This window comes from Cryptosporidium muris, genomic scaffold (genome assembly GCF_000006515.1).
Source record: "Cryptosporidium muris RN66 scf_1106632373433 genomic scaffold, whole genome shotgun sequence".
NCBI classification, from domain to species: domain Eukaryota; phylum Apicomplexa; class Conoidasida; order Eucoccidiorida; family Cryptosporidiidae; genus Cryptosporidium; species Cryptosporidium muris.
In genome coordinates, this window is record NW_002196580.1 from 104131 (window position 1) to 124516 (window position 20386).

The 20386-nt window shown below is 30.3% G+C and overlaps 9 protein-coding genes across 9 annotated transcripts, besides 8 other annotated features; 3 read left to right on the forward strand and 6 right to left on the reverse strand.

Moving 5' to 3' along the window:
- Nucleotides 1-1078: 1078 nt before the first annotated feature.
- On the reverse strand, nucleotides 1079-6490 carry CMU_031360 (DNA-directed RNA polymerase III largest subunit, putative; the record flags this gene model as incomplete). The annotated part of the gene is made up of 1 exon (XM_002142308.1): nucleotides 1079-6490. The coding sequence occupies one exon, from the start codon at nucleotides 6488-6490 to the stop codon at nucleotides 1079-1081; it is 5412 nt and encodes a 1803-aa protein (XP_002142344.1).
- Nucleotides 6491-6942: 452 nt separating this feature from the next.
- Nucleotides 6943-6965: a sequence feature (AT_rich).
- Nucleotides 6966-6981: 16 nt separating this feature from the next.
- Nucleotides 6982-7947, reverse strand: CMU_031370 (zinc finger, CCCH type domain-containing protein; the record flags this gene model as incomplete). Its single annotated transcript, XM_002142309.1, has 1 exon — nucleotides 6982-7947. One exon carries the CDS (start codon nucleotides 7945-7947, stop codon nucleotides 6982-6984), a length of 966 nt encoding a protein of 321 aa, XP_002142345.1.
- Nucleotides 7948-8052: 105 nt separating this feature from the next.
- On the forward strand, nucleotides 8053-9479 carry CMU_031380 (uncharacterized protein; the record flags this gene model as incomplete). Its single annotated transcript, XM_002142310.1, has 4 exons — nucleotides 8053-8089; nucleotides 8153-8813; nucleotides 8971-9259; nucleotides 9390-9479. The coding sequence occupies 4 exons, from the start codon at nucleotides 8053-8055 to the stop codon at nucleotides 9477-9479; spliced, it is 1077 nt and encodes a 358-aa protein (XP_002142346.1).
- Nucleotides 8762-8791: a sequence feature (AT_rich).
- Nucleotides 8908-8969: a sequence feature (AT_rich).
- Nucleotides 9480-9583: 104 nt separating the features above from the next.
- On the reverse strand, nucleotides 9584-12622 carry CMU_031390 (SPX domain-containing protein; the record flags this gene model as incomplete). Its single annotated transcript, XM_002142311.1, has 1 exon — nucleotides 9584-12622. The coding sequence occupies one exon, from the start codon at nucleotides 12620-12622 to the stop codon at nucleotides 9584-9586; it is 3039 nt and encodes a 1012-aa protein (XP_002142347.1).
- A 568-nt stretch (nucleotides 12623-13190) lies between these two features.
- Nucleotides 13191-13212: a sequence feature (AT_rich).
- A 96-nt stretch (nucleotides 13213-13308) lies between these two features.
- CMU_031400 (60S ribosomal protein L32, putative) lies at nucleotides 13309-13713 on the reverse strand (the record flags this gene model as incomplete). The annotated part of the gene is made up of 1 exon (XM_002142312.1): nucleotides 13309-13713. The coding sequence occupies one exon, from the start codon at nucleotides 13711-13713 to the stop codon at nucleotides 13309-13311; it is 405 nt and encodes a 134-aa protein (XP_002142348.1).
- Nucleotides 13714-13963: 250 nt separating this feature from the next.
- Nucleotides 13964-15255, forward strand: CMU_031410 (uncharacterized protein; the record flags this gene model as incomplete). The annotated part of the gene is made up of 2 exons (XM_002142313.1): nucleotides 13964-14024; nucleotides 14060-15255. 2 exons carry the CDS (start codon nucleotides 13964-13966, stop codon nucleotides 15253-15255), a joined length of 1257 nt encoding a protein of 418 aa, XP_002142349.1.
- Nucleotides 15256-15279: 24 nt separating this feature from the next.
- Nucleotides 15280-15333: a sequence feature (AT_rich).
- Nucleotides 15334-15674: 341 nt separating this feature from the next.
- Nucleotides 15675-16928, reverse strand: CMU_031420 (uncharacterized protein; the record flags this gene model as incomplete). The annotated part of the gene is made up of 4 exons (XM_002142314.1): nucleotides 15675-16083; nucleotides 16196-16295; nucleotides 16367-16791; nucleotides 16870-16928. The coding sequence occupies 4 exons, from the start codon at nucleotides 16926-16928 to the stop codon at nucleotides 15675-15677; spliced, it is 993 nt and encodes a 330-aa protein (XP_002142350.1).
- Nucleotides 16300-16352: a sequence feature (AT_rich).
- Nucleotides 16519-16549: a sequence feature (AT_rich).
- A 310-nt stretch (nucleotides 16929-17238) lies between the features above and the next one.
- Nucleotides 17239-18648, forward strand: CMU_031430 (uncharacterized protein; the record flags this gene model as incomplete). Its single annotated transcript, XM_002142315.1, has 1 exon — nucleotides 17239-18648. The coding sequence occupies one exon, from the start codon at nucleotides 17239-17241 to the stop codon at nucleotides 18646-18648; it is 1410 nt and encodes a 469-aa protein (XP_002142351.1).
- A 91-nt stretch (nucleotides 18649-18739) lies between these two features.
- Nucleotides 18740-18802: a sequence feature (AT_rich).
- Nucleotides 18799-20265, reverse strand: CMU_031440 (eukaryotic peptide chain release factor subunit 1, putative; the record flags this gene model as incomplete). The annotated part of the gene is made up of 1 exon (XM_002142316.1): nucleotides 18799-20265. One exon carries the CDS (start codon nucleotides 20263-20265, stop codon nucleotides 18976-18978), a length of 1290 nt encoding a protein of 429 aa, XP_002142352.1. The 3' UTR covers nucleotides 18799-18975.
- Between the last annotated feature and the right edge of the window lie 121 nt (nucleotides 20266-20386).

A 20386-nucleotide genomic window follows, 5' to 3' on the forward strand; every position in this document is an offset into this window, starting at 1 on the left:
TTGACAGGCACTACGAAATTTTGGAATGTCAATGCGACTGGGGTACAAGTTCGCTATATGGCACCCGAAAAATGCCTGATTCTAAATAATACGAATGTATTTTACTAATGAAGAGATATTAACTATTTACAATGACATATTTTGCAAGATGTTCTTTAGTAACATTTAGGTTTACAGCTCCACTTTGTTTGGGTACATTAATTTTATGAACAAGTCTTTAATATTGTAGTAAATCAATATCCTTCAAAGCTTTTTTGCATCTATGCTCATTTAATTTTCAAAAATCTAGAAAATAAGGGAACTCAGAATAAAGACTATTATTGAAGATTATTCCTAATTGTTCAGGCACTAGTAATATTAAATCTAAATATTTAACTTGCAAAATTTGAAATATCTACAAGAAACCTAATTAATGGGTTATTATACATGTAGATGAAAACTGAACAAAATTTAAGAACCACCAACTTGTCAATTAATACCACTTGATAATTCTTAAAAGTTATGATCCCAAGTTCAAGATTAAAGCTAGAAAGGACTTGAAAGCTTTAAAGGTTTCCTCCAATTGTTTAAGTGACAAACTAATAAGCAAGAACTCATGATTCTATTAAAAGCTAATAGATATAGTTATTAGTAAAGAAGTGATTATATTTCTAGAAAGTAGTCAAAATACAAGTAAGGATAGTTCTAGATATATTTTCAATTTTAAGTTTGTACTTCTGATATTTTGAAGTTAGAAAACATTTACATTTTAAAAAAACACAAATAAATGCTTTAAGTAAATCTTAATTAACTAATATTAGGTTAATTACTAGCAAGTGTTTAGCATTTCCTTCTTCAGGAGACTTGAGTAAATTGTAATATATTTTTCAAAGATGTATATAATGCCCAGTAATTTAAGTATAGAAATAAGCAAGGATATATTTAAACTTTAGTACCTGAATTTATAAGAAACATTTTGGGTATAATTGTTGACTTGATAGGAGATAATAAAACTTATTTAACTATCTAGAATACAGTTTATTGATTAATATGCTCAATATTTCTCTTCCTAATATTATTATCTTCTTTTGCTTAGTTATTATGCTTTAATTCTTCTTATAAAATTAGATAACCTCCCAATTGATGAATCCTTCGTCTTTACTAATTCTGGGCTTTGAAATAAGATATCGAATGCACCAGTTCCAATTTTGATTGGCTTCCCCATAATAACACACTCACTAACTCCATCTACTGGGTCTATACGATTTTGAAATGCAGCTTCAAATAAATGTTCATTAGTTTCTTCAAATGAGGCTAACATGAGAGTTGAAGTTCTCATCTTTTGGATACCAAATCGTGAAATTCCAAGAACATCTCCACGAAAAGTCATAACATCGGCTAACAATTGTATATGCCTTAAATCAATATCCATACTATAGGCATCCATGCACTTTAGAACTTCCTGTGCAATAACTGATCTTGCAGCTTCTATACCTAGAACTTCCTTTGTTTCAATTATATGATTAGATACAGTACTTATCCCAATTAAACCTGAAATGCCCATTAGTGCTGAGAGTCCATATCCTTCAACTGCTAAGCTATATTTGTGTCTCTTCTTTCCTGTATTAGGGTCTACTACTTCATCTTGACGAATTACACTACGTCTAATTCCAGATATCCCAGAGACTATAACATTCTGAAGTCCTCTCTTAAGTATTTTTAACTGGAAAAGAACATTAAGAGAGCTTGGACCACTTCCAGAAGTTAAGCTCAAATTATTATTCGAACTAGTGCTTCCTGATCTGCTACCTTTTTCAATAGTATCTGGAGGATAAACAGCCAATGTCCACTGATTGATTATTTGAATATCTCCCTCCTTAAGACGTAATTTGCATATTTGACCATGAGAATATATTGAATCACGTACTGTATAAGCATTTATGTCTAAATATAAGTTTTGAATCGTTTTCTCACATAAATATATGTTTAAGCAAACACCTTGTGGAGAGTATACTTCTTCAATATGAGTACATACTTCTCTGAGTAAGTATTTGACAATTTTTCCTTTTACCATTTGAGCACATTTATAATCCCATGGATTTTTTAATGGAGCTTGTATAATGGGAGTCAAAATCTTTGTAGCTGCATTTATAATTTCCTTTATTCTTGGAACACCTAATGTTACATTCATACTCGCAACACCAGCAAAGTGGAAAGTTTTAAGAGTCATTTGAGTTCCAGGTTCTCCAATAGATTGTGCTGCAATAGCTCCAACTGCATCACCTGGTTGTACTATTGCCTTCATATACTTTAACCAGCATAGAGATATAAATTCATATAGATGTCGAACTGTGATTGTATACTCTATATTAGAACGACAAGACTTGAGTTTGGTAGTATGACAATTTTTGTCAGATTTATAAATAGGATGTGACTCAGAAGAATTCAGTAAAATAGAATTATTGACTACGCAATGACTCAAGTCTTGTTTTTGTTGATTATATAATAATGAATCTTGACTATAGCAGTCTTTTACTTCATCTTCAGTTTTTCTTAGTGATTTTCTAAGTCTCTTTTTAGGAGGTGTAGGGTACTCTTCTTTTATAAGGATGTTGAATTTCAAATCAGGATCAGTTTCTAGTTCTGGTTCAGGTTTGTAGAAGTATCGGACAATTTCCGGTTCTTTAATTATTTCTTCACCATCTAAGTTATCATTTTGAAGTTTTTTATTTTCTTGTTCCTTTTTATCATTCAGGACAATGAAATATCTCCTAATCAAGGCTAGAAAGTCAGAATCTATCTTTAAAGATTGTAATTTTCCTAAATACTTAGTTGAATTTCCAATCCATTCATTAAATCTTGGGATATCATTTATATGACTATCTAATACTTTGGTATATTCTTGAACTTTAATACCAGGTATCTCATTATTTTCTCTTCTATAATTTGCAACTTGTAGTGTTAGATTATATATAAAGTTCCTTATGTCATCTTCAAAAAGGTAAACCTTATTGTTTTTTAGTTGATGAGTATTAGACTCATTCTGAGATATTTTCTGGTGTTCAATAATAGACTTCGGAATTACTTCAGATGTCATTTTAATAAAAAATTCGCCCCAGGCCACAATTTCGAAAGGTAATAATGGAACATTCGTTTGAATAGGTGATAGCCATCCATAAACTATATAATATGCTACCATATTGCTTATCATATAATTACAAATTTCATTGTTATGACACCAATCCAAGCTATATCTTTTATACCATGTATGAAGAACTTGCAATTTCTTTGAGAGGTTAGGAGGCAATTTGTCGCAACTTAATATATCAAACTCATCTAAATCAGATAATTTAGAGCTTTTAGTGGAGAAGATAGAAGAGGCTAGTTTCAAATCTTGTACTCCATTTAGATCTTTGTAACTGGTACTATCACTACAATTAGGTACTTTATATCCTGGATCTACCTCATTTTTAATTAGATTATCTGGTTCTTCAGAAACAACAAAATTTCCGTCTGAAGGTATAGTTTTAGAATTATATTCATTGGACATTTTCAAAAGGTATTTTTCGATCTTTGAAGTGATATCAGTTAATATATTTTCTTCAGGAGGTAATATTTGCGTATTGTAAGCCTTAGTAGGTACACCGATATTTATACAATTCTTATATTTAGTTAAGCCTTTCAATTCAAAAGATTTATATAAATATATCATATTTGAATGTACCCTAACATAGGAAAGCACGTGCTTGAATAATCTTTCAAAATTTACAAGCTTTAATTTATCTTCCATACTCATAGGATTTAAACCATCGTCTCCATATATAAATTCTATAATCTGACCATCACTACTCCTGACAGTTTGGTCATACTTTACACATAAATCTTCAAGAGCTTTTATTAAACGTCTCTGCATATATCCAGTTTCTGCAGTTTTTACAGCAGTATCAACTAAGCCTTCTCTACCAGACATAGTATGGAAAAAGAACTCATCTGGTTGTAATCCCGAGAAAAAACTATTTGCAACAAATCCACGACTTCTACCATCTACACAATTTATTTTAAAATGTGGTAAAGTTCTCTGAGTAAAACCATTTTGGATTCTTTGTCCAGCAACATTCTGTTGACCTACGCAAGCAACCATTTGAGCTATATTAATTAGTTGTCCCTTAGCCCCTGATAAATACATCAATAATGGTTTATTACTAAATGGTAAACTTGAGTATGAAGCTTTTCCTGCATCATTTCGGATTTCATCTAATATCTTCTTTACTTTAACTTCTAAAGTATCCTCTAAAGTACAACCTGGATGTGGTATCATTTTCCCAAGTTCAAATGTTGTAATTTCTTCCTGAATTTTGCGATATCCATCTTCTAAAAGCTTGGATTTTGCTGATAAAAGTCCTTCATTTGGTGTCACATCATCTATTCCTATTGTCATCCCTTTTTGGGCCAAGTAACGAGATACAAATCTTGCCACCCTTCCCATAACTTCAGCACTCTTTTCATTACTATTTTCTCTCAAAATATGAAAAAATAATCCTTCCTTAGATCCTCCTAAAACTTTCTTACCAACTGCTCCTGCTAATAACTCAGAGTGTCTAACAATTACAAAGCCCTCATTTGGACACAGATCTTTTAGATCTAACTTTGTATCATAGTCTCGTTCCTTAAGCTCAAAATTAACTATAATATGCTGTCTCTCACTTGGATTAGGGCGAATTAAAACATTAAATACTTGCTTACCTGTCCAAAGTTCTATAGGTTTTAAAATAGAAGGTGGAGGTAATTCAACTGGAATACAGCCATCTGTAAAATAACAACAATATTGAGAAAATTGGTCTCTAGTCAAAAATACATCTCTACTTGTGAGTAAGTATATACCAAGTAAAAAGTCCTGTGTAGCAGCAACAAGAGGTTCACCATTTCTTGGAGTAACTAAGTTGTGAACCAAGCCCATTAAGTATTTAGCTTCAGCTCTTGCTAATTCATTTTGAGGCATATGGAGATTCATTTCATCACCATCAAAATCTGCATTATAAGGAGCACAAGCACATTCATTAAATCTAAAAGTTCTCCACGGCATAACCACAACCCTATGTGACATAATACTAAGGCGATGTAGACTTGGCTGCCTGTTAAATAATACAGAATCTCCTGTTATCATATGACGTTCAACAACATCTCCAATCTCTAGGCGTTCTGAAACAATACGCCTATTTGCATATCTTAAACTTGATTTACTACCATTTGTCTTGTAAACATAGCAAGCTCCAGGCCATATATTATGACCATTCAGCACAGCATCTCGCAATCTCTCAATATTATGTGAATTTACTCTCTCAGGATATGTCATAATTCTGGCTATAACTACAGGAACTACAACTTCATCTACTGCTACATTTGGATCTGGTGATATTACAGTTCTACCACTAAAATCTACTCGTTTGCCACTTAAATTCCCTCTAAAACGTCCCTCCTTACCCTTAAGCCTTTGACAAATACCTCTACCTGCTTTTGGAATATTCTTGCTTGCTAATAATTGGTTTACACCAGGAGCTTCTGCATTTATTAGCCTCGTACATTGTAATTGAAGAAATTCCCAATTACCAAGAAGTTGTAAAGTCTGAAATCCAGATTTCATCTGAGATTTAATCATATTATTTAAATCAGTTATTTCAGACAAAATCACAGTTAAATCATCTTCATTACTTCCTGCCTCACCCATTGTTACTGATGGCCGAATACAATTTGGAGGAACTGGAAGTCTAGATAATAGTAAACGATCAGGCTTGAACATCTCCAAAATATCCAAATCTTCATAAGGGACTTTCTGTAATAAAGTTTGAACAAATAAAGGAGTTAAATCTTCTATATAATCATGACTTTCACTCTTAACTACATGGGTTAACTTCATAAACTGATCCAAAGTTGGTCTAATCAAACGACGTAACTGTCCTTGTTGAGCATTGCAATTAGAACAGATCTTGACCTTCTTACATCTATCTATCAGCTTTCTAAATTGGAGTTTATAAGCATGGGCTAGACTGTAAGATTGTTTTAGCCGATTTAGATAAAATTTCTTCTCGTTTCCTCTAAGTAGGAAAGCTCCACAACTCTTACATAAACAACATAACACTCCATATAAATGTTTAAAGTAACCAACATGAAATACAGGTTGTTGTAATTGTATATATCCCCAGTGACCTCCACATGTCCTAAGATTACCTCCACAGCTGGAACATTGGGCATCAGCTCGGTGTGCTCCTAATTTCAGATCCAATACTCCTCCAGACATTGGAGTTGTAGTTAATGGCTTATATATTTCACGATGTATCACTTCCATATGTGCCGAACATGCTATTTGATCACTACTCATAACAGAAAATTCAACAGCTTCTATTTGACGTCTTAAGGATTCAGGTGACACTATCTGTTTCTGTAGACTCACATCATTAGGTATTCTCAAAATATGCTCACCTATATTTAATTCCATAGCGACATTATTTTCCATTGTCATTAGTGCTAGTTAGTAGTATTATCTCACAGTAGTTCTTCTTTCTAATCTATTCAAATTACTAATAGGAAAGAACAACAAAAATTACAATAACTAAGATCTAAATCTTTACAAGCTCAAATTGCTAATTTTCTTGACCCATATTATAGATAAAGCTGAAATCGTATTTCCAATATATCTATTACAAAGTTAGTAGCTGATGGGCAATGTCAAATTAGGTCTACCGGTTAATAGTCTTGAAGAATTGCAATATTAAAATTATAGTATATAAAAACCGGTAATGAGAACTTTTTTACCGCCAAACTTTTTCGCGCTATCTCAATTGTCCTAAACTAGCAGAACTTTGACCTTTAATAAGTAATCATAATTTAAATAAGTTTTTAATAAAGGTTAAAAAACAGAACAATTTATTATACAAATAAATATAACTGTAGGGTACTAAGTATTTCTATAAAATTATATAATTATAAATGATCTCTCTGTATGAATTAAATCATGCGATTTTTCTTAACTTTCTCAATAATTTTCTCTGCAGTATTAAATATACCATTTGTGGGACTATGACATTGAAAACACTTTGATGTCTTTGCATAATGTTTAAAGGCACATCTTTCACAATAATAATGCGAACAAGTAGTTACAACTGGATTACTATCTTCATCCCACTTTTGTTTGCATATTAAACAAGCAAAAGGTATGTCATCTTCATCTTCATAGATCTCTTGATTATCTTCTAAACTAGATTTAGGTGTATTTTTATAGGAATTTGCAGATCTAAAATATCTAATAATGTCATTTTTTTTCTTCTTTTGTTGATCTTCCCATTCCTTTTCTAATTGCCAACCACTTTTGTAGTCACTCCTATCATGGAGAAATTTACAAGTATCTCCAAATCCACAATAACCTGTTTCCTTATAGTCCTTACATACATCTGGTTGATAATCTATACGTAAAGTTAACCTAACATTGGTTGAGGAAGAACGAGTAGGTCCATATACTCCAGAATATTTTGATGCTGCAACTGCACCCTCCCTCCCCTTTATTACCGGAACATATGCACCTTTTTCTCTATATATCCCGTGTTTTAACTTTCCTTGTTCAACTTTAACTCCTATTTGTTCGTTTTTTTCCAGTATAAATCTAGCATCAGAATAGTGATCTGTGTCCATAGTATCACCACTATATAACTTTCTTATATCAGAAATTCCTTCAAATACCCGATCACTTTTATAGCCTATAGATATGTGATCTTGTAATAAGTCTTCAGTATTCAGGATTTGCTCTTTTGATTTAGAGTCAGTTGTATTATTTGTAATTCGTTTACTTTCTATATCTGTCATTAAATTTTTACATTTTTCTGTATGTAAAATTTCTTCTGAACTACTGAGTTGATTTTCTACTAATTGATTTAAACGCAAATTCCCAGGTTTTGGGATTTTCCTCTTCTTAAACATGAAAAGTATTATTCTAAGTCATTACATAAATATGGCGCTCTAATTACTTTTACTATTCAAAGAGTCTTAAATATCTGATAAGTAGAAAAAAAGGTAGTAATAACTATGACTGAGGTCCAAAAGGTATTAAAGCTTTTAGATGGTGCGTATATATTATGATTTTGTCCATTTTATTTTATTCCTGAAATGATTTTATAATTTTTAGATGCAAAGGATATTTGTGAAACCCTTTTACAGACTTCAAAGGAAGATATAGAACTGAAATTAGAAGATTTTCAACGCTTAGAGAGTATAATGGGTATTTTAATAACAAAAGTAGCGAAATATAGGATATTTCTAAAGGAAACAGATCCAGAAAAGCAAATATATGGTCCCAAAATGCGTGAAAAACTAAAAAATCTTTGTGAAAAGTATGAAATTTTAGATACAATTTATGAGGAGGAACTTAAGTTTGTTTTTCAGCATGTAAAGGATAGATACGAACTAGAATTGAAGAGAAAGATTGAGTTTGCAAAGTTACAAGAAGAGATGGAATTAGAAAGGAAAATCCAAGAAGGACGTTTAGAGACTTTACAGGAAGAACAACAAAGGCAAAAAATTTTAAAAGAGAAGAATGAAGCTATTGCAAAGAAAGAGCATGAATTAAAATTGAAGTTAGATAGAGATAGAAATGAAAAAGAAACTTTGATGAATAAAATAATTGAAGCTTACAGACTGCAGGAAAATACATATAATTTTAATAAAAATAGTATTGATAAATTCATGGCTATTTTCGATGGATTTGAGCAAATGGCCTCAAATACATCTCTAGGTGATTTTAAATTTTGTATTAATAATATTAAAACTTTGTTTTTAACGATTTCAGGGTAAGTTTTGTAAATCTCCATATAGACCACTTCAAATTCTATGTTTAAAGTGTTATTTACTTTTAAGTATATATCAGTTATTATAAAACCACTCAAAATTATTATATTATATATCTAAGAATAATTCACTACTTTTTTTTTTTTTTTTTATTTTTAGTGATCCATCAGCTTTAAAATATCGATTTATCAGATTACAAAATAACTCATTTTTAGATTCATTTGGTAGTCGTCCTGGAGCAATTTCTATTTTATGGGGTAGTGGGTTTAGACTTATATCAGACAAAGAATCTTATGAGTATTGGGGGAAGTTAAAGTCTGAAATATCATCACTGGGAGACTTACCCGAATATTCACTTTGCTTGTATATGGATGAACCTGATCCTATTCAAAATTACAATGCCTGGATTTCATGGATTGATTGGCTTTCAAGCCTAGTAAGAATAATCGTAAGTTACTTCTTTAAAAATATCTGCACTTTTAAGAATAGTTATTTTATAATAAACATCATGATTATTAACAGATCTTCACCAAATTACCCTCTTTTTTCTAACTCTTTTATTTTTAACTGTATTTCAGAGTGATATTAGCAAACTAATTACTAATATTAGCTCTAAAGAAAATTTAATAGAACTATTGCGAGAAAAAAGGATCTGTTTATGTAAATAACCTGAGGGAATTCTACAATAATAGAAATATGTTTTTGATTTCGATATATATGAATAGGGCGGATAATAATTTATTAAAATAACCCTAGTAATATTGATGAATTATTACATTGATAATTGATAAGGTTCTAAGTGGTGCTTAATTTCTATACTTGGGGATTCCATTGTTTTATGAGAAACTGGTCCATTTGTATCAATAGCTATATTAAGAAATAGTATTATACTAAGTGATGTGACCAAAGATAATACTAATAGTGTTGGACCGAGGCGATCATTGTAATTAATTGGTTCTTTTTTTTCCAGTGCAGCACTTCTGACAATAAATACATGGTATGAGTATCCAATAAAAAATATAGCGACTGGTGCTAATATAATACCACATATATGACTAATGGGAGTTCCAAATGTCAATAATGATACAGCCATTGTTCCCAATAAAACTGACATATTCATCCACTGTAATAAAGTTCTTTCATTTGCAAAAAAAGTTTTTGGTTCTACCCTTACTGTAGTTGAAATTGCACCTTTTTTACCAATTTGATCTTCAGAATTGCTAATTTCCCTTGGCCTATTATTTCTATATAAACATACTGAAATATATTTAACTAAATTGTTGACTGAGTTTTTAATATTCCCAATAAACCTATGTAGAGATATTCTTTGTTGTTCTGGTACAGTTATTTGAGATACTTCCCATCTTCTAGAGCCTAGTAATGACTCACTTAGCTGTTCTTGACCTTGGATTAAATGCTTATTAAGTGTCGGTGCGACTGAAATTCCAATTGTATCTTGAGAGTGTCTAGGGGTAGAATACAATTGCAGTTCATTCGTCATAGCTAATGCTTCTCTCTGCGCTATAGCTTCTTGATCATGTATTAATCTAGCACTTGCTCCTGTATGCAAAACATCTACTTTCGGAAATTTCTGGAGTTTTGTATTACTAGTGGTATTTAACTTCTCATTTATTTGTAAATTTGAGCTATCCAATGATAGGCGTACTTTCGTATCTACTTCTCTCTTAGGAGTACTTAATAGCTGTCCTCCAGTCTCTTTAGCCATAAATCGAAACCAGTGTGGTAAATCATTTATAAGGTGTGCATACAGTAGTGCTGTACATGTCTCGAAATTTGTAAATCCTACTACTTCTGAGACCGATGCTAATCCAACAACTTCTTTAAGGAAATCCCTCGGGTGAGGTCTGAAAGATCCTGAATTCAAACAAATACTTATTCCCATTATGCCGAAAGGTACCATCTTCATATTTTCAGATACTAAAGCTTCCGTAGGTGGGCTTACAATATATGTATTATATAAAATTGAAAGCCGAGTGTCGGCTATAGTTGAAATACCTAACTCAGAATTTCGTATTTTAGTCATATCTCTAGCTGATGGTGACTGAATAGTTTCAGAAATATAGCTACCCGTTACACTCAGACAATCAGGATTTTTAGGGCAAATTTTATTTTTCATTTCTGGAATTAACCTCCAGTTTGTGTCAATATGAATACAAATTGTTTTATCTGAGCTAGCTAAAGTTGTTCTATGGAACCATAAATGACAGCTTGGTTTCAATTTCTTTGCTTTAACAGTATTAACAAAACTTTTTATCATATATTTTTGTAATTCAGTTAAGCGATTACTATTTTGTTCTATATAGAATTCCACATCAAATGGAATTGCAAGAATTGGGTTTCTACTTTCTTTTTCAATTAAACCACAAGATGAAAGAATATGATAAATATCTTTTTGTTGCATAGAGACTGTGGCACAGCAAAATGGATTAGTATCTTGTTCAAATTTAAATGTTCTTGGTGAACAATATGACTGAATTGGGACTTTAAAATTGCTTTTATCTATACTCCCTTCTCTAATATTACATACAAGTTCAGGATCACACCACTCAACACTACCACAGCAAGGTTCAGTTGGATGTACCCAATCTAAATATAGCCATTGGTCAGGATTTCCATCATTTTCTCCAAACCAACGTAATCTAAATATATTTCCTTTAAAACCACGTGGAGTTTCAGAACCTACTAAAGGAGGTATATAGTCCTTATTGATATTACTTTCCCCAGAAATCGATATATTTTGTTTTAAAGAATTACGTAAACTGTTATATTCTTCGAATTCATCATTATCAAAGTATACAAAAGATACTGTTGTTGTTTGAAGGGAAATTGATGATGTGAAGTGAGATGTCTTAGATGCTGGAGAAGATATTTGTGATATTGAATCATCATCTACTTTTAGTAATCCTATTGAAAATAGTGGTACTTTCTTTATTGCTAAGACTTTTACTTTCATAATATCTTCTGCTTGTATCAAATGTTTTGCATGAAATTCATAAGACCCTACAACAGAAGCTGTAGAATTCGAATTAATAATACTTGATTCTAAACTTTCTTGAAATAATTGTGAGGTTACACTACTTGTACTACTATGTGAAACAAAGTCGTCTGGAAAATTAAAATTTTTTGTCTTTAATTCATTCAAATACACATAGCACTTTGATAAGTCCTGTAATAAAGCATCGACATTTAAGTTCATGAAAGGTTCCTTAGCTAACCTTGCCATATACCATGCTGAAGATGATGATTTATTTATTTTGTCATATTTCTTTGTTATTTTACGAAACCCAGTATAATTTAATTGTTGATAGCTATCCAAAAAAATAATATCTTCATTTGCTTTTTCAAGCTGAGCAATTAATGAACGTATTGAATCTTCAAGTAACTTACTTTTATTAAAGTATTTACTTACTTCTACCCCAGAGTCTATCCTAGATTGTTCTGAATCTCTAGCACTACTAACAGAGCTTAAATCATCTTTTTGTAGCTTCGTAAAATAAATTAAAACTTGTTTTAATGAATCCTTAATACTATTATAAATTATATTGCTAAATGAATTAATTTTATCCAATTCATGATTTAATAAGTCCATAAAACGACTTTCAGCAGGTCTATATACTGAACCTGCCAATGCTCTAATATTACCAAAATTGCTAGTTACCTCTTTTATTGTATAACTTGATGTATCAGAACCAGTAATAAGCTTAATAGCACGTTTTAAATCCTTATATGCTAAATAATGGTGAGCATATTGTTGATTTACATAATGCTGCAACCTTTTGCTAAATTTCATATTTTATTTTTAATGTAATGGGTGCTATATTGATGATTTTCTTATTTAAAATTTCAATCTAAACTTAAAATTTCCTTTATATATAAAATATCTTAATATATAGCTCAAGTTTCATATAGTTGTAAGTTCAAGTGGCATCTAGTTTTTTGCACTTTTTTAATGCACTTTATGCACAATTTCTACCGCTTGATGGACTGCACCACGAGTCAGGGGAGCTCATAAAGTAGTTTTCTATATTATTTGGCAGGTACCATTAATCTTTATTATATTTAGCAGATACCATTAGTTTTTATAATTAAAAACAGCTCGAATATTTCAATTATGTAACTACAAAGTAATATCTATAATGTAGATGAAAATTATTGGTATATGCAGGTATACACATGCAAATCCCCAATATATAAGAAACTAGACTTTATAAAGTAAATATATTGAAATTACAAAAACTATTAACTATGTTAATAGTATATAAATACAGGTAATCAAGTAATAAGCTTGATATTATTAATGTTCCAAAGATTACAGGTACATTACTTAATATTTAATACTTAGCTATTTAAGAACTTTCAAAATAAAATTATAATTTAATAGGCATAAATACAAGGAAATACAAAGTATAGAGAATGCAAATAAAATAATAGTTAGCTCATGAATAGAATTAATGACTTTATAATTAACTAATTAATTTACTCATCTTCCTCAAGAGCTAAACGAGCATTTTTATTTAATACTGTAAGATTTAGCTGCTCAGCTCTTTGCAAAATCTCCTTTCTCTTACGACTACTTACATTTGCTGCAATTTCTACACAAAATGTCTTATTATGCATTAGTAACATTTGGACCTCCTTTACATTTGAAACAGTAAACTTGTAGAGACCATTTGGAAGTAAATTGCGTGTCATTGAGTTACTACCATAACCAATTCTTGGCATAAGGTATGTACCTTTAAAACGTCTTCTAACACGACAATCAATACCTTTTGGTTTTCTCCAGCTGGGATTTACCCTTAAAAAACGATCTGATTGAAAACGTATAAATTTCTTGGTACGTTTCTTAACAATCCTTTTTTTAGGTTTATTTAAGGTTGTCATATCTACTTATTTTCAATAAAGTAAATGAAATACCTAAAAGTTGTTATTCAACACTTTCAAAGGGAATTGTAAAAAAGAGACGCCTAGTAATCAAAAAATTAACATAAACAAATAAATACATAGCTGTCTACATTGTGTAAATCCACTAATAGCTTTACTACTAGGTTAATATTTATTAATTGCAATATGTAAAGTACCTATGTTACCGCGATGTCTCCGCGCTGAAAGAAAAGTATTATAGCCCTGAAGTATGAGAAAATTTATTGAAAATAAATTTGCAATACTATTCTACGGACTTCAGGTTAAAATTAGTGTGCAATAAAAATTTACCCAAAATTTGTTTTAGTATACTTTTTCTTGTTTATTTCATTTAACAAGGTATTGACTAATGATAAGCTAAACCTATTAAGGAAATGGCTCCCCAGCTGGGCTGATACAAGTTTTTTTGAGTTGACTAAACTCTATATACCTATAAAATATAGAAACATTCAGATTTGTGAGTATAATATTTTAACTACCGGAGATAAAGTAGATACTGAACCTGAATGGCTAAAAATCAATAGATTAAACTATGCAGTAATCCATGGCTATTGCTACTTTCACTTTAGTTGTAAATCTGCATGCAACTGCAAATTTCCTCATTTTTGGAGATATTTGGCAGTAATTGAATTATATGAAATAGTAGAGCAAGTAAAATTAGAATTTAATACTATGTCATATTTAAGTACACCATTTGTATTATATATGGATACAGATATAATGTTTACCAATTATTCTTTTAAGATAGAATATATACATCAATGTATTTCAGATTCTTCACTATTCTTTGCAGTTGATGATAATTGTAAAAGTTCACTATATCCAATAAATGTTGGAGTTATTTTAGCATCACTGAATAATTATGATACTATACTTTTTTGCTATAGCGTGCTTACATTACAAAGGAATCATTTTATATTAAATCATACATCTCATTGGGGATCATCAGGGTTAAATGATCAACCAATTGTTATGCAACTGTTAAATGATACTGGTAGAATAAATATCAAGGTAATAAACGAGTACTGTAGTACACAAACTTCAACCAGCCAAAATTTGTTCAATATTAATGTTCCAGTAGAGAAACCAGGGGTTTCTGTAATACCATCTCGCTACCTAAATTCAATTACTAGAAGTGAAGATTGGATTCTATATAAAGATAAAGAGGAACTAAGAACAATTCAAGGTTGGGATAAAAATAGTTGGACTTGTCATTTTAGTGGTGCAAATTCATCTACTATTCCATTTTTAATTTGGAATATATGTAATGAACTTCAAACTGAGCAGAAATTCGGATTTATTTGCCCATATAACTTAAATAAAATTTTAACTATTGAATATTTAGAAATAACTGAAAAAGATGAAAGGAGACGTTTACATATTTTATCATATCCAAATTATTTATTTTTAAGGGAGTCAACTAAATTTGTATCCAGTATTGAAAATGTAAAAATAATGTTTTTAAAACTTTCCTTTGCATATTCAGATATCTTGATCAAGTAAGTAGTTATTAAGTGAAATTTCAACTTTTTTTTAAAAAATTTGTTTATTTTAGATATTCAAAATTATTACAATTTTTATCTAAGAATTTACCACTTAATAGTTTAGAGAAAAACTTTTTGGGAGGTAGTACTAAACAAATTTTACATAATGCCTATAAATTGGGGGAATTGGTATTCAAAATTTATAGTAATGCTAAGGTAAGTTTTCTTTTTTTTTTCTTTTTTCAGCTTAATATGTTAATATATAACAGTTATGAAATAAAGCACTCAATATATTAAAATTTACAGGCTAATTCTGACAAGTTACAAGATATTATTAGAATTAAGGAAGATTATACAGGTATTAATTATAGCTGTAAAAGTGAGAGTTTCGATAAAAGTAAAAACCTATGCTATATAGGAAGTCCACTATATTTAATATTAACAACAGCAAATCTTACTAATAAAGACAATGAAACTTTCCCAACACTGAACTAGTTGAGCATTTCTGAATACATCTGAGGTGTTTTCGAATACAACATGATTCTGCTGTAATCCACTTGATAGTGTAATTATACGGGAGTCATTTGTTGCACTTCTATTAAAAGATATTATAGGGAATTGATCAAAATCATTGCTATAATTATCTGTTAGTTGCTTTACACGTTGTTCTAATCTGAAACAACGGATCTTAAGGCTTTCATTTTCTATTTTATACTTCTCCACTAAATTAGCCGTTTCAGTTGCAACATTCTTAAGATTTTCTCTCTCAAAGGAAACTTGTTTGAATGATTCTATGAATCCTTGTGAACTTTTGCAATCATCCATTAATAGTTTTACCTGTTCCTCCCTATAATTTAGAAATTCAATGGTATAAGTTTTTTTTAGTAAATATATTATTTTAAGTTCAATTATACTACTATAAAATTTTGATTTACAGTCATTTTTAGCTCTTTACTTACAATGTAACTATATTATACTGATAATCTTGTAGTTGTACCTTAAGCTCTAAATTTTCTTTTTCCAATTTTCTTATTGTCTGTACCCAGTGTTGAATTCCAGCTACAATAAAAAAAAAATATTTATGGAGTAAAAAAAAGTTTTAAATTAAAAAATTTACAATCTATACTCACATTCACTTTCATGAAAAAGATCACTTAATGGAATTTCATTTCTTAGTTCACATAGATTTTTCCATAATCCTTGCTGTAGTAAACTACCTTCAATTGAGGTAATAAATGATTTACATCTAGCTATAATCTGTAATTGTTCCTCTAAACCTTTCTTTAAATTTAAATTTATTTGATTTTTAATATCTAGTTCCTCCTGGATATTATTAATCTTATCGTTGGTTATTTTTTCGAGACAATAGTGGCATACATTTACTTTATTTGCAAGAACTATTATATCTGAAGACTTACAATTAATACATACTATGCTACCACACAATGCACATAAATAAGAATCTTGAAGTTGATAGTTTTTACATTTAGAACAATTTAGTAAATTAGTAGAGCTATCAGAAAATACTGTAGCTGATTTGTGTACTATTGTAGACCTAAGTAATCAATAATATAATGTGAAATATAGTCAATATTCGTTAAATACAGTTATTGAAATGCAAAATTTAACTTACATATTACTTCCATCTAACTGTATACTTTTTGGAAATTCTTTGTATCTTAGATCTTCCATTAGTCCGTTGCTTTTATTAAAAAAATCCACTATAGATTAAGTCATATAGCAAAGAATTGAGTTGTATTACAAGGAGATATCGTAAATTCTAAATATGTTACAAATATATAATAATGAAATAGTTTGCAATATTCTAGAAATAAACATCCCCTCAAATGCATCATGCTTGCAATACATACCGGTAACTGGATACCGGTTAAGGGAGTACCGGCACAATTCTTCTATAGTGGTCAGAAATATTAAGTATTTTTTAGTAGAGATTCGATATTTGGAAATTCAGGTCCTATTTATGTGAAATTAGGGGTTAGATATGGAATTAGATGAGAATAACCAAAATAATGCTGAGGTAGAAATATCTTTTTTTACAAGATTAAAGGAAGATAAATATAGCGTCCCAAGGGGTACATTTATAGTTTTATCTGAAATAACAAGAGCAGGTTTATCTGAACTTCTAAATCAATTGTTAGATTTGGAAAGTCATGTAATATTTGATTTTTTAGTAGATGGCATATTTTTACGGGGTAGTTTAGCTGACTATCTAACTTCATGTGGAAAAACAAGTGAATCAATATTGAAAGTAGAATACATTTTAGCTATAGGTAAACCTAATACAATATTAATTGATGAAAATAATGATTGGATCCGCAAAGTAATTAATGGTTTAAATACAGATTATCCAGTTGTAATAACTAGTAGTTATGATGGTATAGTAAGATTTTATAAAAGTAATAATTTCAATTTACTCAATACAAAGAACAAGAATTTAAAGTTGGATATTAAAGATCAAGAGAACTGTCCAATAATGGAATTTAATACGAAAGATATTTGTGGTCATTGTACGACAATCTTGTCCATGGCAACTTATCCATCTAATGACTCTGATTACTCAAAACTATGGTTTTCAACAATGGATGGAGGTATTATTGGAATTGATTACTTATTAGGACCTGATAATGAAAAAAATAACTTCAAAGTTAGGTTCTATCAGCCAGAAGCTTGTAATGGATCAATAGAGGCTTTATCTCCAATAACATCTGAAGGATCTTTAGTTGTTTGTGGTAGTCAAAGTGGTGATATGCATCTATTATCTTCAACTGATCCCACTCATAGAAATAGTGAACAGATTGATACTTATTTGCAATTAGAAGAATTATTTGAATTGAGGGTTCATAAAAGTTCTATATCAGAAATAATATCTGTAGGTGATTATGTAATCTCATCTAGCTTGGATGGAACTCTTAAGATTGTTCAAATACCCAGGGGAGTTATAATATCAGGATGGGATACTAAGGCTTCAGTTACTTCTCTTTCAATTAAAGACAACCATTCTTGTGATATTATTTGTACTTCTCACGATGATGGTAAAGTAAGGATTTGGGACTTAAGAGCTGGAGCAACGAGTCAACTAGATATAAATAATTCATCAAATAAAAGTATGGCATCAATAGACAATAATACAAGGTTAATTCAAAGAAGTGCATTAAATGCTCATAGAAGACTGATTTCACAGTTAAAGTGGAATCCTTTAAGTGATTATATGCTTGGATCTGTATCACACGACTTTAACTTAAAAATTTTAGACATTAGATCTCCTCTGGTACCACTTCAGTCTGTTGATACAAATGAAAAACTCTTGACTTTATCTTGGAGTGATAGTAAGACAATATACACAGGTGGATCTTCAGGTAAACTCTTAATGCATTCATTCTATACAATATAAAGTAATAGGTTTTTTTCTTGATAATAATGAACTTTCTATTTAGCAATAAAAGACAATATGACAACTTCCATTTAATAGATTCATTAGTTAGAATTTATTATTAAATATTTGTGTTTATAATTTATATTTAAATTAAATTTAAAGATAATATTTAGCTATTCTTTCTATAAAGACTTCAAGTAAGACTTAATTCATAGTGAAATATTATTGAAAAGTAAAATATTCCTTATAAGTGAATTAAATTCTTGGGAAACTGTTACTACAGAAATTAATTTCTTCTTATGATATCTTTTGTTTTCATATGAAATCATATGAATTGTACTCTTATTAAATAAATTCATCAAATTCATTGTCTACAACTGCATAATCTTGAAAATCTACTTTGTATCTTAATATTCCACCAAACCCACCAAATCCTCGTTGGAATTGATTTCCTTCTTGTGATTTATTTGTAACAAATTCCAATTGGGCACCAAAATTCTGATAAGAGTTTACAAGCCATTCTGTCAGAGGAAGAACCTCTATAATGTCAAATTCAGCCCCTGTTTCTGGATCTTTAAATTTAGATTCATCATACTGTTCTGTTAAACCAGTAAGAAAGATCTTCTCTTCATTATTAGCTGGATTTCTAACAACAGTTCTCTTTGTATCTAGATTCTCCCAAACTATTAAGAGCTCAACTGCACCCATCTCTAGTGCTTGGAGTGTTTCATTTATCCCATAAACAAACTTACCAGTATCTTGAGCAACCTCTTCAAAAAATTTAGTAATAAGCTTCTTCTCTTGAACAAACTTAACATTTTGAAGAGTATCTGCTGATAGTTCAATAGCTTGGTTAAATCCATTATCACCTCCATAAGATATATCGACAATCTTCAGTACTTTACTTGCTAGTCTTTGGTCAAAAATATCACTTTGTGCTAGTTCATTTTTAAAGTCAGCACTTCCAGCTAAAATCAAAGCTGCGACATTAATTTGGTCATTAGATATAAATAAAGATGTAGCAGTCTCTGCTACCCTACGAAGATAATTGTGGCGTTTCTCCATTCTAAGACGGGCAAAACGTAGTGCTGATTGTCCACCACGTCCATGCTTTTTAGGAAGATCTACAGTAAATCTAAGCAAAACTTCTCTACTACTTCCTTGTACTACCCCATATAATGCTCCATTACCATCAACAATAATAAAACCAAATTTGTCATCTGTCTCTAATAGTTCCTTAAGTGCATCTACATGAAACTTATTATCACACAAATATAATGAAGTATTGATAGGCTTAAATGGTTCGAAGTCAATGTTGACTTTTTTTTCTTTACCATCTTCGGTAATTAGTGTACCGCAGTACAGTACTAAACCATTTTGTGGAGTTCTGTTATATAGCTTTAAGCGTTGTTGAGCACTTGTAATTGCAGAAAGGACGGACAATCTATTAACTCTACTTTTTATATTTGAGGCAGTACCATATTCATCAGCAAGCATTTTTGAAATTCTTGAGATTTCATCTTTGGGTTTGATTACTAAAGAAATCATAGATGTCCCATTCCCACGAGCTGCTTCTAGAGTTGCAATTAGCCTGCGAATTTTCCATTGCTTAACATTTGTATCACTGTCACCCATTGAAGCAAGTATAAGCTACAAAACTCTAATGTAGGTCCTATATTTTTAAAAACTTTGTCCCTCTCCTATTCTATTATTCTCCACGGTATCAGTCTATTATTATTCTAGCGCTCTTTCTTAT